The 26,644-nt window shown below is 41.5% G+C and overlaps 1 protein-coding gene across 1 annotated transcript; it reads left to right on the top strand.

Annotated features, from left to right (window-relative positions):
- CAPN6 (calpain 6) lies at nucleotides 1–24,915 on the top strand. Its single transcript, XM_003262200.3, has 13 exons — nucleotides 1–171; nucleotides 6,594–6,773; nucleotides 16,157–16,288; nucleotides 17,341–17,549; nucleotides 18,354–18,546; nucleotides 19,107–19,300; nucleotides 19,557–19,634; nucleotides 19,740–19,926; nucleotides 20,967–21,089; nucleotides 21,253–21,455; nucleotides 22,032–22,153; nucleotides 22,522–22,658; nucleotides 23,267–24,915. Exons 2-13 carry the CDS (start codon nucleotides 6,609–6,611, stop codon nucleotides 23,447–23,449), a joined length of 1,926 nt encoding a protein of 641 aa, XP_003262248.1. The 5' UTR covers nucleotides 1–171; nucleotides 6,594–6,608; the 3' UTR covers nucleotides 23,450–24,915.
- The last annotated feature ends 1,729 nt before the right edge of the window (nucleotides 24,916–26,644 follow it).

The raw sequence follows: 26,644 nt of genomic DNA, 5'->3' as shown, positions 1-26,644 counted from the left end.
ATAGTTTTCAGGTTAAGAAAGCCAGAATCTTTGTTCAGCCGCACTGACTGAACAGACTTTTAGTGGGGTTACCTGGCTAACAGCAGCAGCGGCAACGGCAGCAGCAGCAGCAGCGGCAGCAGCAGCAGCAGCAGCAGCAGCAACAGCAGCAGGGCTCCTGGGATAACTCAGGTGAGTAGAGAGGGAATTCGCAAACTTACCCTGGAGTTTTATTTCCTGGGTAACTTAGCGTCTAAGAAAGATGAAGAAACTTCAACTTTATAGTTAACCAAACTCCATAGCTATATTTTATGGCTCGTCTAGATCAAATATGTGCCCGTTAATAGCAGTTTGAGAACTCCAAACTAATGGAATTTTTGGTTGGTTATTTTGAGGGGTGTGTGGGGTGATGATTGTGGTTGTCTGGCAATGAAACTTTTCTGGGGATATCTGGTCAGTTTTGTGTGTGTGTGCACACACGCGTGCGTGTGTATGTGCTTGCCTTCTGCTACCCAAAATACCTGGTAAGTGAGGAAAAATCGCAGGGGATGATGATGAGGGGGAGAAGCGTGGCTCCTTTCAGGGCCTCCTTCTAGCTTCTGCTGACCCACAGCTGTGGGAAAATTATTGACATGCGGGCAAAATGTTGGAGCCACACTGTGTGCAAAAGGCCTGTGAACTCTGGTAGGAGGGTGAGCAGGCTGTGCACTGTTGTACAGGAGGAAGTGGTGGCCAAGTCTATCTTAACTCCCTGTCTGCACAGCCAGTGGTCTTCCTGTCCCAGTGACAGGTTGATCTTGGCTATTCCATTTTCAGCCTCTGGCCTGGCTTTGTTCCCCTCTGATTCCAGCTTTGATTTAAACTTTGATTTCAAGATGGGGCTCCATCCTCCACCCCCAGGCCAAGTACACTGTTCTAGGGTCTTCACTGGACCACTTGATCAGAGCTGGCTTTGGGTGGGGGACGGGAAAAGGGAGCGGTGCATTGTAATGGAAACAATTGGTTCTGAGGATTTGGAACTGTAAGTTTGCTGAAAAGCACATAAGAAAACTCAGCAAATTCTGCTGTCCTAACAATTACTTCTGGCTTCAGGATAAAGCATCCTGGTTTGTATTAATGGTGTATTGAAATTCAGCTAATGCCTCATTTGCTAATCTTTATTGTGAAAGTAAGAACACTTTACAGTCCGAAGTAATAAACAAAAAAATTCTTTGTGGACTGCTAATTAACTCTTTTATTCCTCTGGAAGTTTGTGTGTGTGTGTGAGCATGTTTATGTGCACGTGTGTGCCTGGGTGTGTGTGAATACTTTGTATTCAAATAGCGTTCTTTATTTGTCCTTAGACTCCCTAGCAGTCTAGGGAAAAAGTCTAAACACTTACATGGTCAGGAATAGGTTAAAAAACAGGCTTTCCATATCCTTGGGAGTTTTCAGTTCCTAAATTAAAAGCAGAAAAAGTCCCTTTGTGACCCCAAAACAGTGTTTCTTTGATTAGCCTTGATTTGAAATCATCTCACCTTCTGACAGCTTGCAATTCAGAAACAAAACTTCTAAGTGCATTCTTGTGAGAAGAGGACAATATGAATTTTTAAAAGCAATGTCTTGCTTGACATATTGTGTCTGCATGTTTGCCCTCCTCCCCACCTTACAACAAATTGTGGTTAAAAAAAAAAAAAAAACGTTGGGAGGTCCCAGTTTTAGTGTGGGCTCTGTCACTAACTATGTAACCCTGGGCAAGTTCCTTTACCTTACAACAAAAGAAAGAAGTTGTACTAAGTGATTTCTAAGAGTCTTTTCAACATAACATTCTATAAAATCAGAATTTGATGCTTGAAAGGCTGGAAAAGTAGACAGATAGGATGGGCTTATTCGGCCAAAAGGGCAAGTCAGCCAAAAAAGGAGGGGTGAAATAGGGAGGTGTAGAGAATGGTGGAGGGGCAATTTTATATTAGTCTTTTAAATGTTGGTGCATGTCTTATTTAAAGCACATGATCAAATTTCATTAGTTTCTCCTAAAGACAGAAAGGAAATTTAACTTGTTAAAAGAAGTGCTTCCTAATACTACTGCCCTGCTTTAGCCTTATCTTTAACAATAAAGAGTATGTTCACATACATAATTTCATTACATTCTCCCTATAACACTCTGAAGTAGACAGGACAGCTAACATATTCCCATTGTGCTATGGGGAAACTGAGGGACTGAGATGTTGTGTATACTAAATGGTGATATTTTGGATTTGTTTCTAGATCTTGTAACCACCTGTGTTCTTTTTATCATTTTGAATTGCTTTTTATTTTTTGACAGAGTTGTTGAGCAATGGAATTAAAATTGTGTCCTCTTTTTTTTTCCTTTGAATGGCTTTGAACAGACTCTTCTCTCTGGGCAGAGTAGGTACATCCTATATAAGGCAGTGGGCTGGATCAGAGGATCTCTGTGGTCCTTTTTAGACCCAGAATATCTGGTTAGAAGTTTGAGTCTGAACAGCCATACAGAAGTCCTGTGGTTAAATGCGTGCCCATATATGTAAGCTATGACTCTGCCTGTGTACATATGAAAAGCACTACTCTCTGTATACCATGTGGATGCTGAATTTGTATTACTTTTTCCTAGCCAAGTCCCTTTTCTCTCACCATACCACCCCCAGGTGTGGGGATAACGGATGTGGATTGTGGGTAAAAGTGGTGCCTACTTCATGCCAGGGCAGAATTGGGTCTTCTGTATTCAATTTGTCTGCCAACTTTTATTGATTTTATCTTGATTTTTGCTCCAAGTACAGAACAGGGAGGAAACTGAGGAAAAGGAGAAACTAGGCAAGAACAATGCCTCAGCCATGCCCTCTCTCCCTCTCCCCATTAAGTTCCCTCATGTTCTCTCCCACTCACCTAAATCCAAAGCGGCTTGTGAACCACAGACAGGATGTATTTTATCAGATTTTTTTAGAGCAAAATATGCTTTTTGCTCTAAGGCTAACCCACAGCTTAAGAAGCAAGAGATTTTGCTTTCACGACTTGCCTAGCTTCCTCAAGCTTTCCAGTCCAGTGAGTAGAAAAAAAATACCTCCCTCTTTAAACTGCAGCCTTGTATTCTACGTGGCAGTCTCCCTCAACTTCCCTGGCAATTATCAACTTTCTGCACTCTGGGTCCGCTCCTATCCTTTGCCTTGGCAGACACGGTTGTCCTCATATTCTTTCTCAAAGTGGTGGATCTGAATTAAAATAATATTGCCTAAGACCATTACCTCAGTGCTAAGCCCCACACTCTGCCTCACCCAACCACTCATTCCACTAGCCCTCAGGCCACAGGGTCCCTCTTCTTAAATGTCCACATTGCCTTTGTTAGCTAGAGGCTCTCCTTGGTTTATACTCAAATCCCTGGGTTTATACTCAAAGCCCTAACTTTTATCTTGTCTACCGACTTTCCTAATATGTGATCTTTAACTTAATGGCTCTCCCTTCCCCATCGCCATTGGGTGCAATAGAACAGAAAGGAGGGAGCATTCCCTTCTCTGCACTCATCCGTTCCAACAGAGTAAGTTGTTTATGACAAACTCAACTTACAAATTTCTAGGTTTCCAAAAGTTTCCTGATGTTTAAATGATGAACCCTCCGATGTAAAGGGTTCAGATTCTCCCATGAACATCAAACCATGAAAATAAAGAACCTTTTCAATATCTACCATGGCAATAAATTCTAGGCAGAATGCCTCAAAGTTAAGTATCATGTTTGCTTTGGAGGATTTCCTCATTTGAACTAAAAAATCCTTTCTCTAAGAAGGCAGTGACCAAAAGAAGCAGTGTGGTGTGATGGAAAGCCGCACACCGAATCTGGCATTGCACAGAACCTGGATTTGAGTTAACTCTGCCATTTTCTAGCTACTGCTTCTCTGAGCTGCCATTTCTGCAGATACAAAATGAAGGACACAGATAATCTCATTAAACATGACTGCTATGATGAGAACCCGAACTAAAATGTAAAATGCACATTTCAAACAAGAAATTGCCATGCAAACATTAATTCTCCACATAAGACATTTATCTGTTCAACAAACATTTTCTGAACAATATTCGTGTGCCCAGCTCAATGCTAGGCAATGAGAGGGCTTCAGTGTATATTTTACATTTATGGATCACTTTCTACTTATTCAAAATTCCTTTTACACCAACCATCTCATTAGGTACACCCACGGTGTAAGAGAGGCAGGGTAGATAACCTCACTTTCCTGATGAAAAAATTGAGGCACAAAGAGAACAAGGTCACAGAGCAAATGGATTACAGTTCTGTTGCTTAGTCAGAAATGCGGGTCACTTTTTTTTTTTTTTTTTTTTTTTTTTTTTGAGATGGAGTCTCACTCTGTCGCCCAGGCTGGAGTGCAATGGCACGATCTCGGCTCACTGCAACCTCCGCATGAAGGTCACTTCTACTCTCCAAGTCCAAGAGGACTTGGGACTACAGTTGTACTGTAGTGGAAGTTCAGGCTCATAGCCTGCTCTTCTTTATTTACTGTGTGTCCCCAGAACACAGGCACACCGACCCAAAAGGTATTCCGTCAAGCTGTAATCTATCCATATGAGCTGTATATTCTGCCTCTGAAAGAGCCTACTGGGATCACATGGGCTTTAAAAATCAAACCTGATTTTCCTTTCAGTTGATGCTACTTCTGTCTGTACACAGGCCCTCTTTATAACAGGGATTCCTTTTGCAGGATCTTGCCTGCCTTGCCATTTGACCGAGCAGTAAGGAAGACCTTTGAAGGCAGAACAGGAAATACTCATTTATCCAGAATGTCCAGGGACTAGGAGGTTCTGGCAAGCTAAATATTCTAATTGCCCCGGACTATTCCACATTTACAGTCCCCAGGCTCTGGCAATTCACCAAACCTTCTAGGGAAAGCAAGAGGCACTGTAGTGTTTGTCGTAAGTTTGAGCACACAGGAAAATTGGGATCCATTTGTAACAGCCTCCAGAAAGGAGTCTGGGCAAACATTCAGGTTGGCTCTGATGCTGCATAACTAAAAATTATTACTGATACCATCCATGCTTTCAAATACAATGAAGCACACGTTAATATTTAAAACACGTGAGCAGACAAATCTGATGAAAAAAGGGACATTAGTATTTTGCAGTGCCCCCACAGCTCTCAATTTTAAAAGCAATTGCCAATAAATAAGGCTATGAAAAAAATGTGGTTATTCTCAGCTTCTTATTCCTTGGATTCAGAGAAAGGGTAAGTTTGTTGTACATACATTGCAAATAACATTGTAATAACATTGCAAACATTTAAATTAAAAATTGTTATGGTTTTCAAATGGGGAAACTTCTTTACCAGTGAGGCATTTCAATGTGATAATGAAAGGATATAAAATGAACTAGTAGAGAGGTCTGATCAATATTTCACTTTTTATAAAATAGCGACTGCCTCGCAGATATACCACACAGATACTCCTTAAAGTGCTAATGTATTCTCCCTATTTTTTAGCAGACATTCTGAAGCTTAGTCAGGTTTTTTTGTTTCAACCCTCCTGTGATTATAGAATATAGACTTTAGTGATTTCTAAAATACATTTTGAAACAGTTGACACCATGTAAATTTCACAATCTCGTTCTTATTTACTGTTGAATGCCAGGAGAGGATCATTAAAATCATTACAAATCTTTGTGAATCAAGAAAAAGCACTGAAAACCCTATTATCACCCCAAAGCTATTGAAAATCAAATTTGCCTTTCAAATTATCTTCCTAAAAACCAGTTGTTAAGAGCACTTGGGTGTGGGGCACTCTGATAGACATTGCTTGAAGAGCCACTATATGAATTCTCTGTTTAGCCATGTAAGGTTTTTGTTTTTCCTCCTTTTTTTTTTTTAAAGAAAAGAAAGCAAGAGTGTATTGCCATGGGATAACAATCTATAGCCCACCAAATTAGTGTAATTGAATTTCAGAGTCTGCCTTTTATCACAGGCAAAGGATTATACATTAGACTTTTAAGAAGAAAGACCATACAATCTTTCTATCTTTCCTTGTCTTTGGAGGCCATCTGCTGAGCTGTTTCTTGCAGTAGTCTTCCTGGCCAATAATAAAAAACACAAAGCTCTTTACATGACAAGACAGAAGAAATTGTGTAAAAAGACTTGCTGGAATGGAAAGAGGCTGCTTTTCCCCTCATGCACAAAGTGCGTGACTCTCCAGGGCACCAAATTATTCTGACTATAGTAAGGTGATTTTTCTCTTATCTTCAAGTTGTTCTCTGCCTTGAACTATTACCTGCTGGTGTAAATGGAAGACTTCTCTTTAAATTATAATGAATCACATTTAACTCACAATCTTCACTTTAATTATTGATTTTTCCCCAGTAAGATTAAGGCCCATATTGCCCCATTTGACAGATAAAGAAACTGAGACCCAAAATGGTTAGGTGCCTTACCCAAGGCCCCATACTAATTAGTTGCGGAGTGTGGACACTTCTTTCTTTGAAAATGGTGACGTTTCCTTTAAAGCCAAACTAGAAGTGCCTAGCTCTTGGAAGAAGTCACTGGGATGACGGCTGTTTGTCTAATCTCAGGTAACCCTTAAAAGACCTGAGAAATTCTTCCTTCAAAGACAACAATTTTCCTCATTCTAGGCATAGTTCAACACTATGGGTCCTCCTCTGAAGCTCTTCAAAAACCAGAAATACCAGGAACTGAAGCAGGAATGCATCAAAGACAGTAGACTTTTCTGTGATCCAACATTTCTGCCTGAGAATGATTCTCTTTTCTACAACCGACTGCTTCCTGGAAAGGTGGTGTGGAAACGTCCCCAGGTAACTTTCTATTTTACACGTTCCGTCTCCTTGACCTCCTTCATCATACTTCTACTTGATCCACTGTTTCACTTACAAAGCCTACTGTGTAGACCAATTTAGAAGTTAACTTTCCTTCCTTCCTTCCTTCCTTCCTTCCTTCCTTCCTTCCTTCCTTCCTTCCTTTTTCAGCTTTATTGAAATATAATTAACAAATAAAAATTGTGTATGTTATGGTGTTCAATGTGATGTTTTGATATACGTAGACATTGTGAAATAATTACCACAATCAAGTTAATTAACGTATTCATCACTTCACATAAAGAAAACTTTACAATGAAAGTTCCATGGATCTGTGCTCCTGGCTCTAGCTTGGAGTCCTGAATTTTAGTCAAATTTTGACAGATTTACTTAGAAAAAACAACAAAAAAATAGGCTATACCTTTTTGAGATTAGCTATTTAACCTTAAGCAAATTAATCTAAGATTCATTCAAGGTGTTCTGTGTATCAATAGTTGTCTTGTTTTTACTAGTGAGTAGTAATTTATGATATGGATATGCCAAAATTTGTTCATCTAGTCACCCACTAAAGGGCATTGGGGTTGGTTCTAGTATTTTTTATTGTTACACATAAAGATGCTATGAATATTTCTGTATAAAAAACAGAGAGATATGCCATCCTTATTTTCTTTTGGAAGTTCATTTGAGTAAATATGGTAACTCAAAAAGCAACTATGCTCTTGCCTCTTTACTGAGTTACCTGTCATAACAATTTAAATGTAATTTCAGACCAGTGAGGAGAAAAACTCCTTATACAGTGAGCATAAATGAGACAAATTTTAAAGGGAGAAGATAAATTTTTCATGGGGGCAAGAAGGCTTCTTTGCTGCTCTATGGACACTGTCACCTGTATCATCCCACAACTGGACAAGTGGGCTTCAAGTAGAATTGTAGGTCTTTCACCACCTATTAGTAGTAACTATTAATAGTTATTGGGGTTCTCTGTGCATCATCTGTATGTTGTGTCTCTAAAGCAAGTTTCAGAACCCTTTCACTAGCCCTACATGAGCAGGAGCTCAATGTATAAAACAATAGGATGATGGAGTCTGGAGAATAAATTGCAACCTTGCTATATCTAAAGGGTATAACCAGATAGAAGGATATTGTACCTAAACTCCTTCTCAATGTATGTGATGAGGTATATAGGCCACAGCAGGATGTTGTGAAATGCAAGTTCTTGGACCTTCATAATATCCTGAAGACATTCACGTCCTATTTAATGAGGTTCCTTTCTGTGTACTATTATGGAACCATCTCAGGCATCATCTCAATGTTTGCCTCCTTCAAGTAACCCTTTTACCAACTATCACTTTTAGTTGCAATTTCCACAGCTTAAATTCCTAAATGGAGTTCTGCCAAGAGCTACTTCAGTTTATGCACGTTGCTACCATGTGGTGTCAAGATACACCGGTTACATCAAGACTTGTTTACTATGCAACTCAAAGGACATCTCTTAGTTTTTGCCTATAAAGAATGACAACCATTGAAAGTATGAGACTGGGAGAAGTTCGCTCTGTCTGAAGGAAAATTACACTCCTCCTGCCTTTCTGTGTCTGCAGTTATTGACATTCCAGCGGATCACTTAGCTGACCTGCAAGAAAAATCTAGGAAATGAGCAGAATTCACTAACCAATACTTTGGTATGCAGACAGGCTTTTTTTTATTATTTTGCAAAAATACACGGAGAAAATAGAGATACATTGTCTGGGAGCCACTCTTATGAATGGATGGTGATAAATGAGGGGCATCCCTCTTTTCTGATGCTGGATATGAAGGAAAAGATGTCAATAGGGCAAAAGTAGCTAAAAAGAAAGCAGGAAATTAAGAGAGGTGTATTGGGTAGGTGTCTTTCTGAAATAGGACAGACTTGAACATATTTATAGGCTAAGAAGTAGATGGTAAAGAAGAAGAGGTTGAAGACACAGAATAGAAAAGGGATGATTGATAGGGGTGAGGTGGAGGAGGTGGGAGGGGATCCGGTGGGCAGCAAAATTGCAAGCCAACATGAAGCCATTCCCCAGATGTGCACCAAGCAGACAGTGTTTCCTGTACTGGCTGTCTTTAGACACATCCTTCCCCCTCTATCTTGGCTCAGTCCTTTGTCCTTTGCCTTCATCCTCCAAATTCTGTGGATTGAATCCTAGATGGATTAGCAGGAAAGGAAAAAGTCTTAACAACCATGGCATTTTGCCTCTAAGGCAAACAATACCCCTTCTAAAGTGAGAGAAAATCAGAGAGAGAGGCTGAACAGTGGGGATGGGTAGGAAAAAGAATCAACAGTCATGACATGCCTACTATGGGCCAGATACTGTGTTTGAAGATTTCTATACATTATTTTACTTCACCCTTATTTACCATGGCTTAGCAAAGTAGGCATATTAAAAGTTACTTTGATGCAATTCTGTTTTCCTAGTTTAAAAAATAGCAGTAGATACATGCCTATTATATATCTTTATATAAAAAGAAACTGTGTCTTTAAGAGAAGGTAAGTATTTGCTCAGGGTCAGACTGCTAACAAGCTAGGATTTGCATCTGTGTTTGACTGCAAAGCCTGCATAAGTTTTCACTCTATCATGCTGTCATATCAGGGAGATGGAGTTAGTTGTTTGTGTCCCCTGTTTTTACCAAAATAGGTAGCTTCCCCCCAGTCAGTTCTCACATTCCTCTTCACTGTGTTGATGCCACACTTCCATTAATTGTTCCACGCTCTCCCGTTTGAGAGCATGGTGTTTGCTTAGTCTTATTAAGCCCAGAGGGAGGGTCACTAGAGAAATATTTACTGAACACCTATTCTATGCCAGCCTTCGTGCAAGACACAGACATGGCCTGTGGTGAGGCACTCCCATTCTAGTTGGGGAGATGGATATTGAGCTATCAAATAGTTAAAAAAGAAAGGAATGTTGGATGTATGAAATGCTATTTTCAGCCATATTGACAGTAAATCATGTAGAAATTTTAAAGAAGGGGAGGTTACCATAGATTGGAATGGTTGGAGAAAGGGCCTCTTGTGGGGAGTAGGAGAAAAAAACAAGGTTCTGGACCACCATCTGAGCCTCCTCGAAAAGCTGTGGATTCCTTCCCAGCCAAAGTGGAGGCCAAGCCTGTGGTCAAGAACCACGTCAAAGTTCTCTGGCCTCCCATCAGGAAAGCTGAGAGACAGAGCTGGGCCTCTCTGAATTGGCTCAGGAAGGCCAGATGAGTCGTTGGCCTCCCCTGTCTCATTGGCAAGGTTGAGCTCCTGGTTTGCAGCGAAACTTACAGACATCTTGTCCCTTGGCATGCCATGTAGCTGCACACTTAACTGCGGCTATTTTCTGAAGTCTCCAAAATGGAAGCAACACGATTAACCTGATATTTTCTGTCTTTTTCCTTTCTCGTGTTGAAGGCTTTTGCCTTCATAAGCCTCCATGCCTGCAAACACCACTGATAGTTTAACAAACTGACTCCAGTCAAGCTCCGCCCCTCGCTGCCCTGGCACCGCCCCCCCCGCCCCATTCTTGGGCAGGATTGAGTTCCCCTCCTCCCACTTGCCACTTCTTTGCTGTGTTTTAAGGAGCCTCTTCAGATGACAGGAATTACGAGTGTTTTGCAATTGTTCAGTGCCAGATCATCTGCCCATACCCTCCAGAGGAAAGTTCTTCTTAATTTCTCCAGCCGTCTATTGGCCTCAGCTGTTGTCCTAGCTTTCTGAATACACAGGTATATTGCCTGAGACCATGTGCTCCTGGACTTTTCTATTCTCCTGGAGCTCAACATATATAGTCTTCATAAATTATAAGGTCTAACTTATACTGAGTTACAGTGTGATCATAAGACTGCCAAATTCCCACAGAAAATCTCTTCTCCAGCTCCCTCCAGCCACTCTCCCCTCCTACCCACCTCTGGCATTTTTCCTTACTGACTCATATCTACCTACAATAGTGTCTTAAAATCAGACACATCTAATCCCTGACTAAAAAGGAGTAAAGCCTCATGGGAATTTGCACTGTCAGCTGTGGAGGAAAAAACGGCACCTGCACAAGATCTGTCAGCTCTCCTGTCAAGTTTTAAGTTCAGCCTTCGCTACCATTGCCGTTGCCTAGTCTTCCCGTTGAGAATACATTCCCCTGGGGCCATTTTACTACATTGTCTGGTTGAGAGTGGGAGGGTGATGAGGCTCTGGATTAAAATTATGGTAGTAAGAATGGAAGGGAAAGGCAGATGAGGGAAGACATTAGAAGCAGAATATACAGGCTTGGGTGACAGCATATGAGGGAACTGTAAGGAAAGAAACACTTTTCTCCCTGTGCTAATAGAAATTTCCAACCACCAGCTGAATGCAACACCTCGGTATGGTAGTTTTGGCCTGGTCAGTTCAAGAATTTCCTTTTCTTCCCAGAGACTATATCACCCCATGTGAGTAGTCCTAAGTGTTTTCCACTGTTTACACAATTGAAGAGAGTTGAATAGGCCCATAGTCTTTTCTCCAACTGTCCTATTTATTCTAAATTATGCATTAACAAACTTTAACAGCTTTATCGAAGTGCAATTTATATATTGTGAAATTCACCTGTTTTAAGTGTACAAAGCAATGATTTTTAGTAAATTTAAAGTTGTGCAAACATTACCACAACCCAGTTGTAGAAGAGCTGCATCACTTCAATAAGATCTCTTGTGCACATTTGAAAAGAGTAATCCCTCCACCGTACCCCCACCCCTGCTGCAGCCAACCACTAGTGTACTTTTGGTTTCTATCCAGAACTGCCTATTCTGTACATTTCACTTAAAATGGAATCATAAAAGTAACTGGCTTCTTTTTCTTAGCATAATGTTCTCAAGAGTCATCTATGTTGTAGCATGTATCAGTTTATTCATCTTATTGTGAACAGTATTCCATTGCATAGATATATAAATTCTTCCCAAAAAAGCAGTTCGGGATCTGTGCCTTGAGTCTCCTAGCAGAATCCTGACGGTAAAAGTGAGAATATGATTACATAGTGATTTGGTGGCCCAGTTTGGAAGTGGAGGTTGGGCCTAAGATCTTATTCTATTCTCCATATTGAGTTTTCCTTGGATGGGTTAGGAAGGAAGAGAATATTTTATTGATAACAAAATCTTCATGCAGAATTGAAACTCCCCAGTAGGAAAAGTGTACTCCTTGAGAGGCTGGTGCAACACTGGTTCCCGAGCCTAAGTCCACCTATAAATGCTCCATCTGGGGGATGGTTCAATTTTATAAGTAAGATAACGACTACTTGGACTAGCTCAAAAAACTCTCAGTTCCTGAATAGCAGTTCTGTGCAAATTAGCCCCTGAGCCTTCTGGGACAATTTAGACCCTGGACTTATTCATAATATACCTACTGCAGGGCTGACCTCACTTGTAGGTGTCCACACCCCTACGCCCTCACTACTGCTAGATTGCACGTAGCACTTTTGAAAGCGTTTCCACTATTCTGGCTGCTGATTTTCTGGGCAACTTTTCGTTTTACTGAGGTTCCTGCGGTTTACCCTGGACCTCCATGTTTATTATCAGTAAATTTCACCTGTGTAAAAAAAAAATGCTGAATTTGGATGTGGTAGGTGCAAAGGGAGTCACATAGAGTGCCTTGTGCAGGGCTACAGGACTTGTAACTGTATGCCCCCTCCCGCTCAGAGGTCTCTGGGAAAGAGGATGAAGTAAGGACAATGAGAAGTCCCTTAAGACTAAGCTAAGAGAACATGCTTCCTAGAGAAGCTGCGTTGCTTAATGGAAGGTTTTGGCTCAGAAGTGGGGTCATGCGGGGACCATTTCAGCTTTACTCTTGGTACTCAACTTCCTAGTTGTGTGTTTCTTCCTAAGAAATCATTTTGCCATGACAAACAGCCCAGTTCAAGGATCACTTCAACTGTGCCAACACAGCTGGGAGCCATTAGGGGCTCAGCATCCCTCCTTGCTCCTAAGCCACCCAAATGTTGTGAATATGTGACCTCTCCTCCAACCCCATTCCTACCACTCCAGCACGGCTCAAGCTGAAATGTCCCATCTGCACTCTGCATCTCAGCTTTGAGTTACAGAAAAATTTCTCAAGTCTTACATCCTTAACCCCAACAGGAAGATATCCGGTGTGTCCAAAATTAGGGGAGAAGTCAACAAACAGTCATTTTGTTGTTTTCAAATTTGTCACCAAATAGTCTGTTTGGCTGCTAGATTTGCATTGTCTTATTACCCTTTACCCTTTCTAAATCCTTGGCTACTTTCTAGTCTTTTAATGCCTCACTTCCTTAAAGAGGCAGAAGATAGGGCTTAATAAAGGATTTATTTCCTAGATTTCATATCACGATGCTTGCATATAGTAAGAGATTGATTCAGATTTAGTGAATTTAATTGAGCAGACTAATGCCTATTAGTGATATTTATCCTGGCACCAAAAGCTAAGAGGTAAGTAAGTTTCCCAAAAGAGTGAAGAGTGTTTAGGTAGGTTTTAAGCAGAGGCATAAAACATTGGGATGAATGACTGAAAGAAAGAGGTGGTAGCATCTCTGTCCCTGAGGAGTTGCACAATACCATCCTTTATGTGGTGGCCATTGTTGAGCCTAAAGGCACAGGGATGGATGACTGAGGTCTTCGGCTTTTTTCTCTAGCCATATGTGGTTCTGAAAGATAAAAAACTTTAGGCCTGGGTCTCCCGCTGACTAGCTTAGCTAGATGATCAGCGTAGCAAGTTATTGCCCCTCTCTGAGCTTGCTTCCTCATGTGAAAAATAAGCTTTACTAGATAGTCTCCAAAATTCATTCCAGTTTTGACATTCTATGACTGTTAACTTGTCATGTTTTAAATCTATTGTTAAATAGCTGTCAAGTATGAAGAGGGGTAAAGTATAACTGGAGAATGGGCCAGTTTATAAGAGGAAATGGAACATTGTGGGGGGGGGTCCCAAATTTACATTCTCTAATGAATTTGACAGCTTTTAATATATATATATTATATGTACATACATGTATATACATAGACACACACATATAATATATAATAATCATATCCATCTTGGGTCTACAAGAGAATAATCACCCCATTCCTCAATTTGAATTCTGTTTATATGTCTTTTTGCTCACTTATGTGACCCTTTATGTCTTCAATAGAAGTTGACATGCCAAAAGTGTTGGCTAAGCCTAGATACCTACTGTGAAATGAAAATTTTATGGAAATTCAAGTCACCATAATGTACCTCCAACCACTAATAACTCTACATAAAACTAGCAAATAATTTGCCTTACTAATCTAAAAGCACAATTTTTCATATATCAGTGTTCACTTTATTGTTTTTCCATGTTAGGAAACTATGATATGTATTATCTAGGTCAAAGAAATTATTATTATTATTATTTTGGAATGAAGTTTCTCTCTTGTTGCCCAGGCTGGAGTGCAATGGTGCGATCTCGGCTCTCTGCAACCTCTGCCTCCTGGGTCCAAGCAATTCTCCTGCCTCAATCTCCTGAGTAGCTGGGATTACAGGCGCCCGCCACTGCGCCTGGCTAATTTTTGTATATTTAGAAGAGATGGGGTTTCACCATGTTGACCAGGCTGGTCTTGAACTTCTGACCTCAGGTGATCCACCCGCCTCGGCCTCCCAAAGTGCTGGGATTACAGGCGAGAGCCACCACGCCTGGCCAGAAATTATTTTATACTTTGACATCTTGCTCCAAATAAAATGAAAACACCTGACCTGGGGAGGAAAAACTGTGCTTAGTTTCATTTTAGAAAAGGCAAAAAACAATGAGAAGTAAAAGAACACCAGGGTTTGACTCACCCAACATACCTGCTCTATGTTCAACAAGTGAAAACAAAGGCAGTTTGCAGCCCATAAAAAATATTTTTTAAGATAGAAAATTCTCCTAAAACAAAAAGTAGTTGTGAATTACCAGGCATGCATCTAAAAAAGAGACCTGAGAATCCAAAGCTGACAACCTATCTAGCCATCTCTTTTTGGCAGAGGGATGCCCAATTAATCTCCAGCTTGGACTTGTCTTTGCCCAGAATGCCTGCCTGTTTCTTTCCAGAGTTATTTTGGCTTTTAAAGAATATATGGAATGTTTTATTCTGTAGACCAGACCCTTCATCAAGGAGAATTATGGCCATTAAAAAAAGAGGTTTGAGGACCAGAAAAATATAGCTGTCTCTAATACTTTTTAAAAGGATATATGTCTAGATTCCATTTGAGACAAGGATTTATTTCTGCCGCGTAAGCAGAATGTCAAGGTACCAGCCAATGGCCTCTTCGTGAAGCTTTCTCCATCTAGTCAAGAATGCACTGGTATTTCCTGCCTTTGAACTCTGCAAATGCTGATACTCTGAGTCACCCAATTATGTCTTCAACTATGTAGTGTCATGTATGCCGCAATGCCTTTGCCCATGCCTTTCTCTCTACCTGTTATGCCACCGTACCCCTCTCTTGTCCAACTGCCTAATTCTAGTCAACTCTAGTGTTAACAACACTGTGAATCCTATTCTGACTATGATCAGGAGAATTATGGGGATTCTTCCTTTAGACATGAATTATGCTTTGAAAATGACCCTACTGTGCCCTATCACTTTGTGTTATAATTGTATTATTTAGGTGTCATTTTCCTACTCCCAGTGGGAAAGGCACAGTTAATATGTTGGGGGGAAGATACACACATACATTCCAAACAAATACTGCCCCCACTCTGCCCAGATCCCCTCAGGACCTTCACTGGGAAGAGTGTCGGTTGAAGTGTTCCTGTGAGTGGTTTATTACCACTTGCTATTAATGCTGCTGTCATCTATATTCATCCACAAATGTAGAAAAATCTGATTGCTGTGGAGACCACTGTTGCTTTTGCTTTATGTTAGAAAAGGGCTTCCTATAAGGTCTCCTAACTGATTTTCCTAGAGAAGGAGATGAATTAATGTTAACCTTCATTAGACCTTGTCTCTTTAATACAAACTCCCTTCCAAGCACAGGTGCTTCAGAAAATCTCATCCTGGCAAAATAGGATCAGAATGTAATGTACTAATTCCTAGTTATTATTTTTTTTGGAAAGTTCACTGCTGTAGTGAAAAGTCTCCCAAACCCCAGTGGTAGCTATGTCTAAGAGCCCTCACCACCGCATGGCACCCAATCTCATCACACCCTCTCCTTTCATTTCTCCTGCCACTTCCAAACATGGGGCTAGATGATCAACTGTTTTTTGGTATTCCTTATAATCCCCTCAGCCTTCCCTTCATCCCATCTATGGAAATACTACTTATTTTTCAACCCTAACCTTATCTCCTCTATGAAGGCTGTCCTGCCTAGTTCAATTCACAGTGACTCTTGCGAAACTCTTCCCAGACTCTCATATAACCAATTATTGTATTCATAGGACATCTGTGATGACCCCCATCTGATTGTGGGCAACATTAGCAACCACCAGCTGACCCAAGGGAGACTGGGGCACAAGCCAATGGTTTCTGCATTTTCCTGTTTGGCTGTTCAGGAGTCTCATTGGACAAAGGTATTATCCCTCCTGTGGGACCTCATTCAGTTTCCACTTTCTTGTCTTCTTTAATAACTTTAGGAAAAAATCAACTCATAACTTTCTTAGATTTTTGTATTTCTTGAAAGCAGAGATATTAACTAGGCGACTTCCCTCCATTTCATTATAAGAAGTTTTGCAAACACAGAAAAGTTGAAATAATTTTATAGTGAACACTCATATACCCACCTAGATTCTACCATTAACATTTTACTCCACTTGCTTTGTCGTATATGCTCACTGATTTTTGGTTATCATTTGCCGTGCATTGACTCAGTATCTCTGCATATTATGTTAACTGTGCCCACTGGGGTATAAAGTCAGTAGAAGCCAGGAAGTCGCTAATACATATTAATAACAGAAAAGGTGAGAAATACAGAAGTAGGACTTGAAAAGATTCTAATAAATTATTAATAGTACAAAAATTCCTTTAACATTCAGGTAGAGGCCAAGGCAAGGAAGTGTTAACTTGACTTGAGACAAAGTTAAAACATTTTCCTCAAAAACTAATTTTAGAATATTAATGTGTAGCTGTTACACAAAAAAAATTCCTAAACATGATTTTATTCAAAATGCAAAGGAAATCCATATTTAATATAATTGATATAAAATCTCTAGAATGGATATTTAAAAAACAAACTACAATGGGCCTTGATTTTGATTGGTTTTGCTCTTTAGAATGCCTTGCATTTTAAACATGCAATCATGAATATGTTTATATAGTCCACTTCTCAACATCCAGTTTATAGATTATTTGTGGAAAGCATTTAACCACTAACTGGTTGCCCCAGCCACACTGTGTACTCCTGTGTGCATTTAGACAGGCATGGTGATATCCTCAGCAAAACTGAACTGAGGAAGCAGAAGTTGTGGGCAAAATGCCATATCTAGGAATTTCCAATCCAGACTCAAACCAGGTGTATGTGGCATGCTTCCTGTTGCCCTGTGGATTTGCCAGGAATAAATTGTAATCTCAGTTTCTGGATGCGGTCTGGTGTATAACACTTGATTAAATGTTCTTGCATTTCTAGATAATTCCCAATCATAAGGAACAGGAATGGGACCCTCAAAAAACAGATAAATATGCTGGGATATTTCGCTTTCGTTTCTGGCATTTTGGAGAATGGACTGAAGTGGTGATTGATGACTTGTTGCCCACCATCAACGGAGATCTGGTCTTCTCTTTCTCCACCTCCATGAATGAGTTTTGGAATGCTCTGCTGGAAAAAGCTTATGCAAAGTAAGGAGGGGATTGACTAGTCTGCTCTCAGGGTACGTGAGGAAAGGAAAGCCGCATTTGTCTTTGGGAGCTCATTCTCTCCCAGCCCAACCCTGGAGTTTAAGTTGGGTAAGATGTCAGTCAGAACCAAGGCATTGCTTTGCACTTGGGCCTGGCTCTCAGAAATCTTAGATGAGAGAGAAATCAGAGGTTCTTGTTTCCATTTAAACTCTTACCTGCTCCCAGGTACCCTTTCCTCCTGCTATCTGCAGATCACATGGCATTATCACTTCATTTTTTCTTTTTTTTTGAGACGGAGTCTCGCTCTGTCGCCCAGGCCGGAGTGCAGTGGCGCAATCTCAGCTCACTGCAAGCTCCGCCTCCCGGGTTCACGCCATTCTACTGCCTCAGCCTCTCCGAGTAGCTGGGACTACAGGCGCCCGCCACCGCGCCCGGCTAATTTTTTGTATTTTTTTTAGTAGAGACGGGGTTTCACCGTGGTCTCGATCTCCTGACCTCGTGATCCACCCGCCTCGGCCTCCCAAAGTGCTGGGATTACAGGCGTGAGCCACCGCGCCCGGCACACTTCATTTTTTCTTTATCTCATATCTCCCCATAGAAAGAAGTTTCTGCATAGACTGTCCTTGATCAACATAGCCTAAGCCTAGAAATTTCTGAATATAATTTCAAAACATCTCTGATTTCATACCTAGAGAAAAGCCATCTGGTAAAGTCTAGGAAGGGGATGTTCTGATTCTTTAGATTATAATGTTCTTGACCTGGAAAAACAATTTTACAAAGATAACCTTGCATACTTGCCCTCAGGCTGCTAGGCTGTTATGAGGCCCTGGATGGTTTGACCATCACTGATATTATTGTGGACTTCACGGGCACATTGGCTGAAACTGTTGACATGCAGAAAGGAAGATACACTGAGCTTGTTGAGGAGAAGTACAAGCTATTCGGAGAACTGTACAAAACATTTACCAAAGGTGGTCTGATCTGCTGTTCCATTGAGGTTTGTACTCATGAAAAACAACCACTGTATACTCATTCCTGGCAGAAGAGACTACAAAATTTAGTAGGGAAATTCGCCCTTAACCTGAAGACCCATGAAAAACTATTAATGGGACTTAGAAAGCTAAAATACACATTTTGTCCTGGTGTGGAAGCTGAGGTGCTTTAGTTTTTTATCCTTTTGTACCAGTCATTCCACATGGAACCAATGCAGCATCCAGGCTGGTGTCAGTAGCCTCTGCTAAATTATTCCTCTTGTCTCTGCTTCTACATCTTGAGGTTATGGCTGCTTGCTCAATAAATGAATCTGCCCCATCAAATTTTATGGCAGTTCATATTAATGTACTACAGTGGATAGTTTGAATCTGACTTGAGTTGTTATATTACATTCTTTATTTATTTTCCTCTACTGCTTTTGTTTCAAGTTGGGTGTCAGGATGAAATTTCCATCTGTGTGAGAACTAGCTTCAGTCCTACTGGGTTAAGCCAATTAATGAAGAAGAGGAGTCAGGATTGGGTCTCCCAATTCCTGTGCCTTTATATATCTTTCTTTGCTCTCAGTCTCCCAATCAGGAGGAGCAAGAAGTTGAAACTGATTGGGGTCTGCTGAAGGGCCATACCTACACCATGACTGATATTCGCAAAATTCGTCTTGGAGAGAGACTTGTGGAAGTCTTCAGTGCTGAGAAGCTGTATATGGTTCGCCTGAGAAACCCCTTGGGAAGACAGGAATGGAGTGGCCCCTGGAGTGAAATGTGAGTTGCATTCCACTTTCACAGCTACATCTCCAAAGCCCTGTAGTTCTCCCAGACCCATCCCTCCAGACTGCTAGTGTGCTCTCAATGCTCAGTGACATCTGTGTGCTCTTGTCAGGCACAGGGTTTGTGACCCAGCCGCAGGTGAAATAAAGCAGGACTGATTCTCATGCATTCTGTTTCTCTGGCATCCTGCTTACTAAAAGAAGTCAATGGCAAACATAATGGTTTATCTTTTTTTTCTATTTGCTTTCAGTTCTGAAGAGTGGCAGCAACTGACTGCAGCAGATCGCAAGAACCTGGGGCTTGTTATGTCTGATGATGGAGAGTTTTGGTGAGGAGGGGTTTCTGCACTAAGGGAATTGGGACTTCTACATGGAACTACAGTGTTAAGTATTAAATACCATCTTTATTTTTTTCCTGTGCTCCTTCCATTCAGGATGAGCTTGGAGGACTTTTGCCGCAACTTTCACAAACTGAATGTCTGCCGCAATGTGAACAACCCTATTTTTGGCCGAAAGGAGCTGGAATCGGTGTTGGGATGCTGGACTGTGGATGATGATCCCCTGATGAACCGCTCAGGAGGCTGCTACAACAACCGTGATACCTTCCTGCAGAATCCCCAGGTTTGAGTCAATTACTTTATTTGCCTCAAAGTTATCCAGTCAATAGGAACTCAGATCTTGCTTTGGTCATCTCTGGAGTATTTCTTTAGCATCAAGTCTTCCATTTGCAGCTATTGTGTAATATTCATTGACCAGGATCCCTAGGGATTGTCTCAGGTGCTTGTAAAACACAGCAGACTATGTCTTTTTGCAGAGACAGACTTTGGCAGCAGTATCAAATCTGAATCACCTCCTCTGGCTGCCTCTCTTCTGGCCATATTGTCTGGTATGGCTCTTTGACAGTCCCTGCTTCCTTGTGATGGTCCCACATTGGAGAGAGAAGATCTTCTTTGAGATGCTCTCTCAATTCTTCCTCATTTCTCTTTACTGCGAAGCTGTTCTCTGGGGTGCACATTTACTATATTCTTCCTCTTTCTAATGCAGATGACTCTTTTGAACCCCATTATTATGCCTCCATTTTATCATCTAGATCCAGGTCATTTTTCCCAGGATTTGAATCATTGCCCTCTCAACGACTCCATCCCATCCATCTCCCATTACAGTGCTATTCCAGGTGACATAGCAGGGTCAAGTCCAGGCACACCCAAGAGTAAAAAATCCAAACATCTAAAGGCTGAATCTATAATAACCTGGATAGTTTCATCTCAAAATGTGCTGATTCACCTAACTCATACTGCTCTTCCACCCTTCCCATCTTAATTGTTCCTAAAGAAATCTCCTATCTCCCCCCCACACACACCGCCTCACCCCCATTTACAACTCTGGAAATGTTTCAAGTATTAGGCACATATACTAAGCTGGGAAAATGGCTTCACTCTCTATGTATATACAGGATTGAACTTAGGGGCCTTAGTTCTGAATCTGATCTACACTTAGCAAGTCAGTGAATTATCCAAGACCTTGTTGTCTGATAAATATCAAAGCCCAGAAAATAACTCAAGGCTCTGCTTCCCAATGACGAGCTTTCTTCCCTGAAATTTAAGCTGGTTCATCTGAAATGGAAATGCTAACTCACCTCTTTGATGGCCTCTTTCCCTTAGTACATCTTCACTGTGCCTGAGGATGGGCACAAGGTCATTATGTCACTGCAGCAGAAGGACCTGCGCACTTACCGCCGAATGGGAAGACCTGACAATTACATCATTGGCTTTGAGCTCTTCAAGGTAAAAATGGGCATTTGGGGCAGAGGGAATGAAGGCAAACAGAGTAAAAATTAGGATGATTTAAGGGTAGGGGAAGAATGAAAGGCCTAGGGAGAAAGAAGACGGAGGATACAAAAACCATGATTTGAGTGGAATTGAATATTTTACCCTATTTCATTTCCAGGTGGAGATGAACCGCAAATTCCGCCTCCACCACCTCTACATCCAGGAGCGTGCTGGGACTTCCACCTATATTGACACCCGCACAGTGTTTCTGAGCAAATACCTGAAGAAGGGCAACTATGTGCTTGTCCCAACCATGTTCCAGCATGGCCGCACCAGCGAGTTTCTCCTGAGAATCTTCTCTGAAGTGCCTGTCCAGCTCAGGTTCAGTTTCCTTCACAAGCCCTGAAACCCCTGTTCTTTGCTTTACTTCCAATCCTAAACCCCTTCACCCGTCTTCCCTCTTCAGACATTCCATGAGACAACTTGTTTAAATCAGACTTGATTCACTGAAATCATGGTGGTAAAAATATTTCTCAAAGGGGGGTTGGGGGAAATTCCCCAGTGAAGTTCTGAACTTCAGAGCTCTGAGCTACCCTTAAAGAGGAACAGGCCTATAGTCTAAGTTCTTCCACATCAACTTTGTCTTCTGTTTTCTGGCTGATGGCCTCTTTTCTTAAGCAGCTGGCACTCCTCCCTGCTCTTCTATTATGTTCTGAGTGCTGGATCACCAAAGCCACCTTTTTGTCCCAGCTCTGCCTACTTTGATCTTTATCTCCTGGCCCTTAAAGAAAGGAGAAAGGAAAGCATGCTCAAAATATATATAAGCCATATCTGAGGAGGAATGGGCTAAGTCACACAATGTCTCATGCTTTTCAGCAATGATGTCTGCTTTGGCGGGCTTATTTCATCAAATGATATTTATCATATGATGACAATATTTTATTTTTGATGTTCTAGGGAACTGACTCTGGACATGCCCAAAATGTCCTGCTGGAACCTGGCTCGTGGCTACCCGAAAGTAGTTACTCAGATCACTGTTCACAGTGCTGAGGACCTGGAGAAGAAGTATGCCAATGAAAGTAAGAATGGCAGGAACGTCTGGGAAAGCAAAATTCAGCTGCATTTATAGCACATAAGTTAGAAAACATGATCACAAGTGATTTTCTCCAGCGATATTTTCAGTCTAGAGAAGTTGGGAATGGATGGCAACCATGGCAGAGGGTGGGATGTCAACTTCAGGCAAGGCCTACATTAGATTCATTTTCATATTCCTATATAAAATATGGAAAAGGAAAGGGAAGTGGGAATAAAAGTGTTGAATCTCAGTCATTCCGCTGCTCGAGTGCTATGCTGAAAGTCCCAGAATTGGCTTAGCGAGATACCTTCTTGTCTATCTAGAAAAGGAACTTTAATTGCTGTGTTAAAAACATATGTCACTTTGTTCCAGCTGTAAACCCATATTTGGTCATCAAATGTGGAAAGGAGGAAGTCCGTTCTCCTATCCAGAAGAATACAGTTCATGCCATTTTTGACACCCAGGCCATTTTCTACAGAAGGACCACTGACATTCCTATTATAGTACAGGTAAGAGTGTGTACAGGGGTCGCCAGAAAGACTCATGCTCTGTGCCAGATACTAGATGATCCCAAGTACCTTATATATGTTTAGGATGCAGAGCAAGAATTATCATATTTTTTGGTTTGTTTTATACTCAAAAACTCTTCTCATCAAGCGTGGACACTGACTTCCTGATTACCATCCATCCTAAATCTCCTCTCTTCCATTTATTTAATTGTGGGCAAAAGCCCACATGCTCACCAGTACACATGTTAACACACGTATCATAAAATCCCATGGAGGAAAGCATATGCCAGTTCAGAGGACCCTCACATGGCTAGGTCAGGATGAATCACTGCAGTTTGGCAGTTTTTCTGACTTAATACGCCTGACCAGCAGCCTTTAGGTAACCATCCCACAGGTCAAGAACAGCGCAGAGATTCTGTTTTCTGGCTTTTCATCTATATTCTTTGAGGTATCCTCCCCTCAACTGATGGGCTATCAGGAAAGGACAGAATAGTCTCTTGGTTTTAAAAAAAATCTTTTGAAGCTCAGCATTAGATCTGGATGTCACTGGGCAAAGGCTAATCTCACTGAGGGCTGCTCATCTTCACTCCCTTTGTTTGTCTTTCCAGGTCTGGAACAGCCGAAAATTCTGTGATCAGTTCTTGGGGCAGGTTACTCTGGATGCTGACCCCACTGACTGCCGTGATCTGAAGTCTCTGTACCTGCGTAAGAAGGGTGGTCCAACTGCCAAAGTCAAGCAAGGCCACATCAGTTTCAAGGTTATTTCCAGCGATGATCTCACTGAGCTCTAAATCTCCAATCCCAGATAATCCTGACAAAGCTTGCCACCCTTTTATTTTCCGTCAGGTGCCACGTCTTAGTTAAGATTCACAATCTTTAGAAAGAATGAGATTCACAATAATTAACTCTTCCTCTCTTCTGATAAATTCCCCATGCCTCCCAATCCAAGTAGCATCAGTAGCTACATAACCTATATACCTCCAGCAGCTGGACATGGGGAGGCGACAGTCCTATCTAGACATCATACACATTTGCCAAGAAAGGATCTCTGGGGCTTCCGGGGGTGAGATTCAAGCAGGACAATAACAAGAGGCTGGACACCCTACAGATGTCTTTGATGTTTTCAGTTGTTCGATATATCTCCCCTGTAGGGCATGTTGAGGAAGGAGGAGGGCTGATCAAGGCCAAGCTGGTCTAGCCTGACATCCTAGCTCCTGACTGAACACTATAGACTTCCCAGCAGCATTTCACCCAGCAGCCAGAGCCGGCTTTAAGTCCCCAACCCTTACAGCCACCACTGCCACCACCACCAACCACGACCACCACCACCACTCACCACCATCACCACCTCCGGAAAGTGTAGTCCTGCCCTAACCCAAGTCACCCCCCACAGTAAATTGTACCTTCATGTTGAGAAAGCTTCCTAGGTGCTTAATCAAGAGCTGGAGTTCAATGAGTCCTAGACAGTGAGAAGGGCCTGAGCTTCAGCTCAATGGAAGCCTGCTGTGTGCCACAAGATGGAAAAGTGGAAGAAGCTGCAGTGGGAGACAAAGCCTCGGTCCCCCACCCATCCACACACACCTACACTCACACACGCGCACATGGGCGCGCACAAACTACCATTCAGGCAGTCAGTGGGCAAGAGGAAAGATAAGTAAGTACCACACACACCTAAAAGATGAGAGAATTCATCCAGACATATTACAGCCAGTTTGGGGCCCCTGACTGCAATGTGAAATCTCTCACTGCTGCTAGGTTTACAAACAAGCCCATTGTCCTGTGCCTCCTAATATCATTTGTACTGAAGACCCCATCTGGGGACTTGAGACTTTGGTCCCAGCCCAGACTCCTCAGACTTTTCTCTCAGTTGGGATGCTTCACTCGCTGGGGGTGTTTGTTTGCCCTCTCATTTTTCAGTACTTCTACAGAATTTTCTCTAGAGTCAGTCATTATGAAATGTTCTTCCCTCCATCTTAATCTATCAACTTTCTGCCCCTCCTTCAAGGCCCAGTATAAATGCCACCTCCTCCATGAAGCCTTCCCTAATTCCACCCCAAACCCCCACCTTCAACAATATTTCAACGCTTCTGCAATGATGAAAAAGAAACGTAGTTGTAGTACTTAGCCTAGTCCAGCAAGCATTCATTTTTAGCTCGCTCATTTTTTTACCATGTTTTCCAGTCTGTTTAACTTCTGCAGTGCCTTCACTACACTGCCTTACATAAACCAAATCACAATAAAGTTCATATTCAATACATTGACCAGTCTTGACTTGAATTGATGGCATGGGATGGATGGCAAGAGTGACCATCTGTTAAGACTTGTTTCAAAGCCACTGGAGGTGGGGGTTGGGGTACTTCATGATATCTGAGCTCAGGTAAAAGTGTGATGGATTCAAAGGCCTTGGCTACACGCTGATGGTACAGTTGTTTGCATTCTGGGGTAGTTGGAAGAATGAAGAGGGGCCGTTATTTCATATTTAGGGACAGCTTGGTGCTATTCGGGGTTACTTGAGTTTGAAACTCCTATTTGGGATTGGACTCGAGGCCATAGGTACAGTAGCCAAATCTTTCAAGGGCAGATCTCTCAACAAGACAAAATACCAACTCCCCTTTCCCAGCATCTTCCTTAGAGCCAAAGGGATGTGTGAAGACTTCACTCATTTGCTTATACAACCTGCCATCTGCCATCTTAGGGTAGGCAAAGGGGAAAATTCTTATTTTTCTTTCTGACATGAAAAAGTGCCGAACCAGGGGAGGGATCTCCAAAGGAGTAGCTCAGGAGAACAGTTCTCAAGTACAGCCCTCACTGTCTGTCCCTATAACACTAACCCAGAACACACTAGAGATTTACATCTTGTAGATTTTTGTTAGACATGAAATGTCCCATGTAGATAATGCAGTCGTTCCATATGGTCACCAGATGGCACTATGATATTATAATTAAGCTCAAAGATGCTACTGCTTTTTTTTTCCCCCAAGGATGACAATTTTTCCCCAGACAAAAAAGGGTAGAATGCCCTCTCTCACCACTCATATTCAACATAGTATTGGAAGTTCTGGCCAGGGCAATCAGGCACGAGAGAGAAATAAAGGTTATTCAAATAGGAAGAGAGGATGTCAAACTGTCTGTTTGCAGACGACATGATTGTATATTTAGAAAACCCCATTGTCTCAGCTCAAAATCTCCTTAAGCTGATAAGCAACTTCAGCAAAGTCTCAGGATACAAAATCAGTGTGCAAAAATCACAAAGCATTCCTATACACCAATAACAGACAAGCAAAGAGCGGAATAATAAGTGAACTCCCATTCACAATTGCTACAAAGAGAATAAAATACCCAGAAATAAAACTTACAAGAGACGTGAAGGACCTCTTTAAGGAGAACTACAAACCACTGCTCAAGGAAATAAGAGAGGACACAAACAAATGGAAAATAAATCCATGCTCATGGATAGGAAAAATCAATATTGTGAAAATGGCCATACTGCCTGAAGTAATTTATAGATTCAATGCTATTCCCATCAAGCTACCATCAACTTTCTTCACATAATTAGAAAAAAAGCACTTTAAATTTCATATGGAACTAAAAAAGAGCCCACATAGCCAAGACAATCCTAAGCAAAAAGAACAAAGCTGGAGGCATCATGCTACCTGACTTCAAACTATACTACAATGCTACAGCAACAAAAACATCATGGTACTGGTACCAAAACAGATATATAGACAAATGGAACAGAACAGAGGCCTCAGAAATAACATTACACATCTACAGCCATCTGATCTTTGACAAACCTGACAAAAAGAAGCAATGGGGAATGGGTTCCCTATTTAATAAATGGTGCTGGGAAAACTGGCTAACCATATGCAGAAAGCTGAAACTGGATCCCTTCCTTACACCTCGCACAAAAATTAACTCAAGATGGAATAAAGACTTAAATATAAAACCTAAAACCATGAAAACCCTAGAAGAAAACCTAGGCAATC

The sequence above is a fragment of the Nomascus leucogenys genome, chromosome X (genome assembly GCF_006542625.1).
Source record: "Nomascus leucogenys isolate Asia chromosome X, Asia_NLE_v1, whole genome shotgun sequence".
Classification (NCBI taxonomy): domain Eukaryota; kingdom Metazoa; phylum Chordata; class Mammalia; order Primates; family Hylobatidae; genus Nomascus; species Nomascus leucogenys.
The sequence above is the reverse complement of the archived record's forward strand: the minus strand, read 5'-3'. Positions and strand labels throughout refer to the sequence as shown.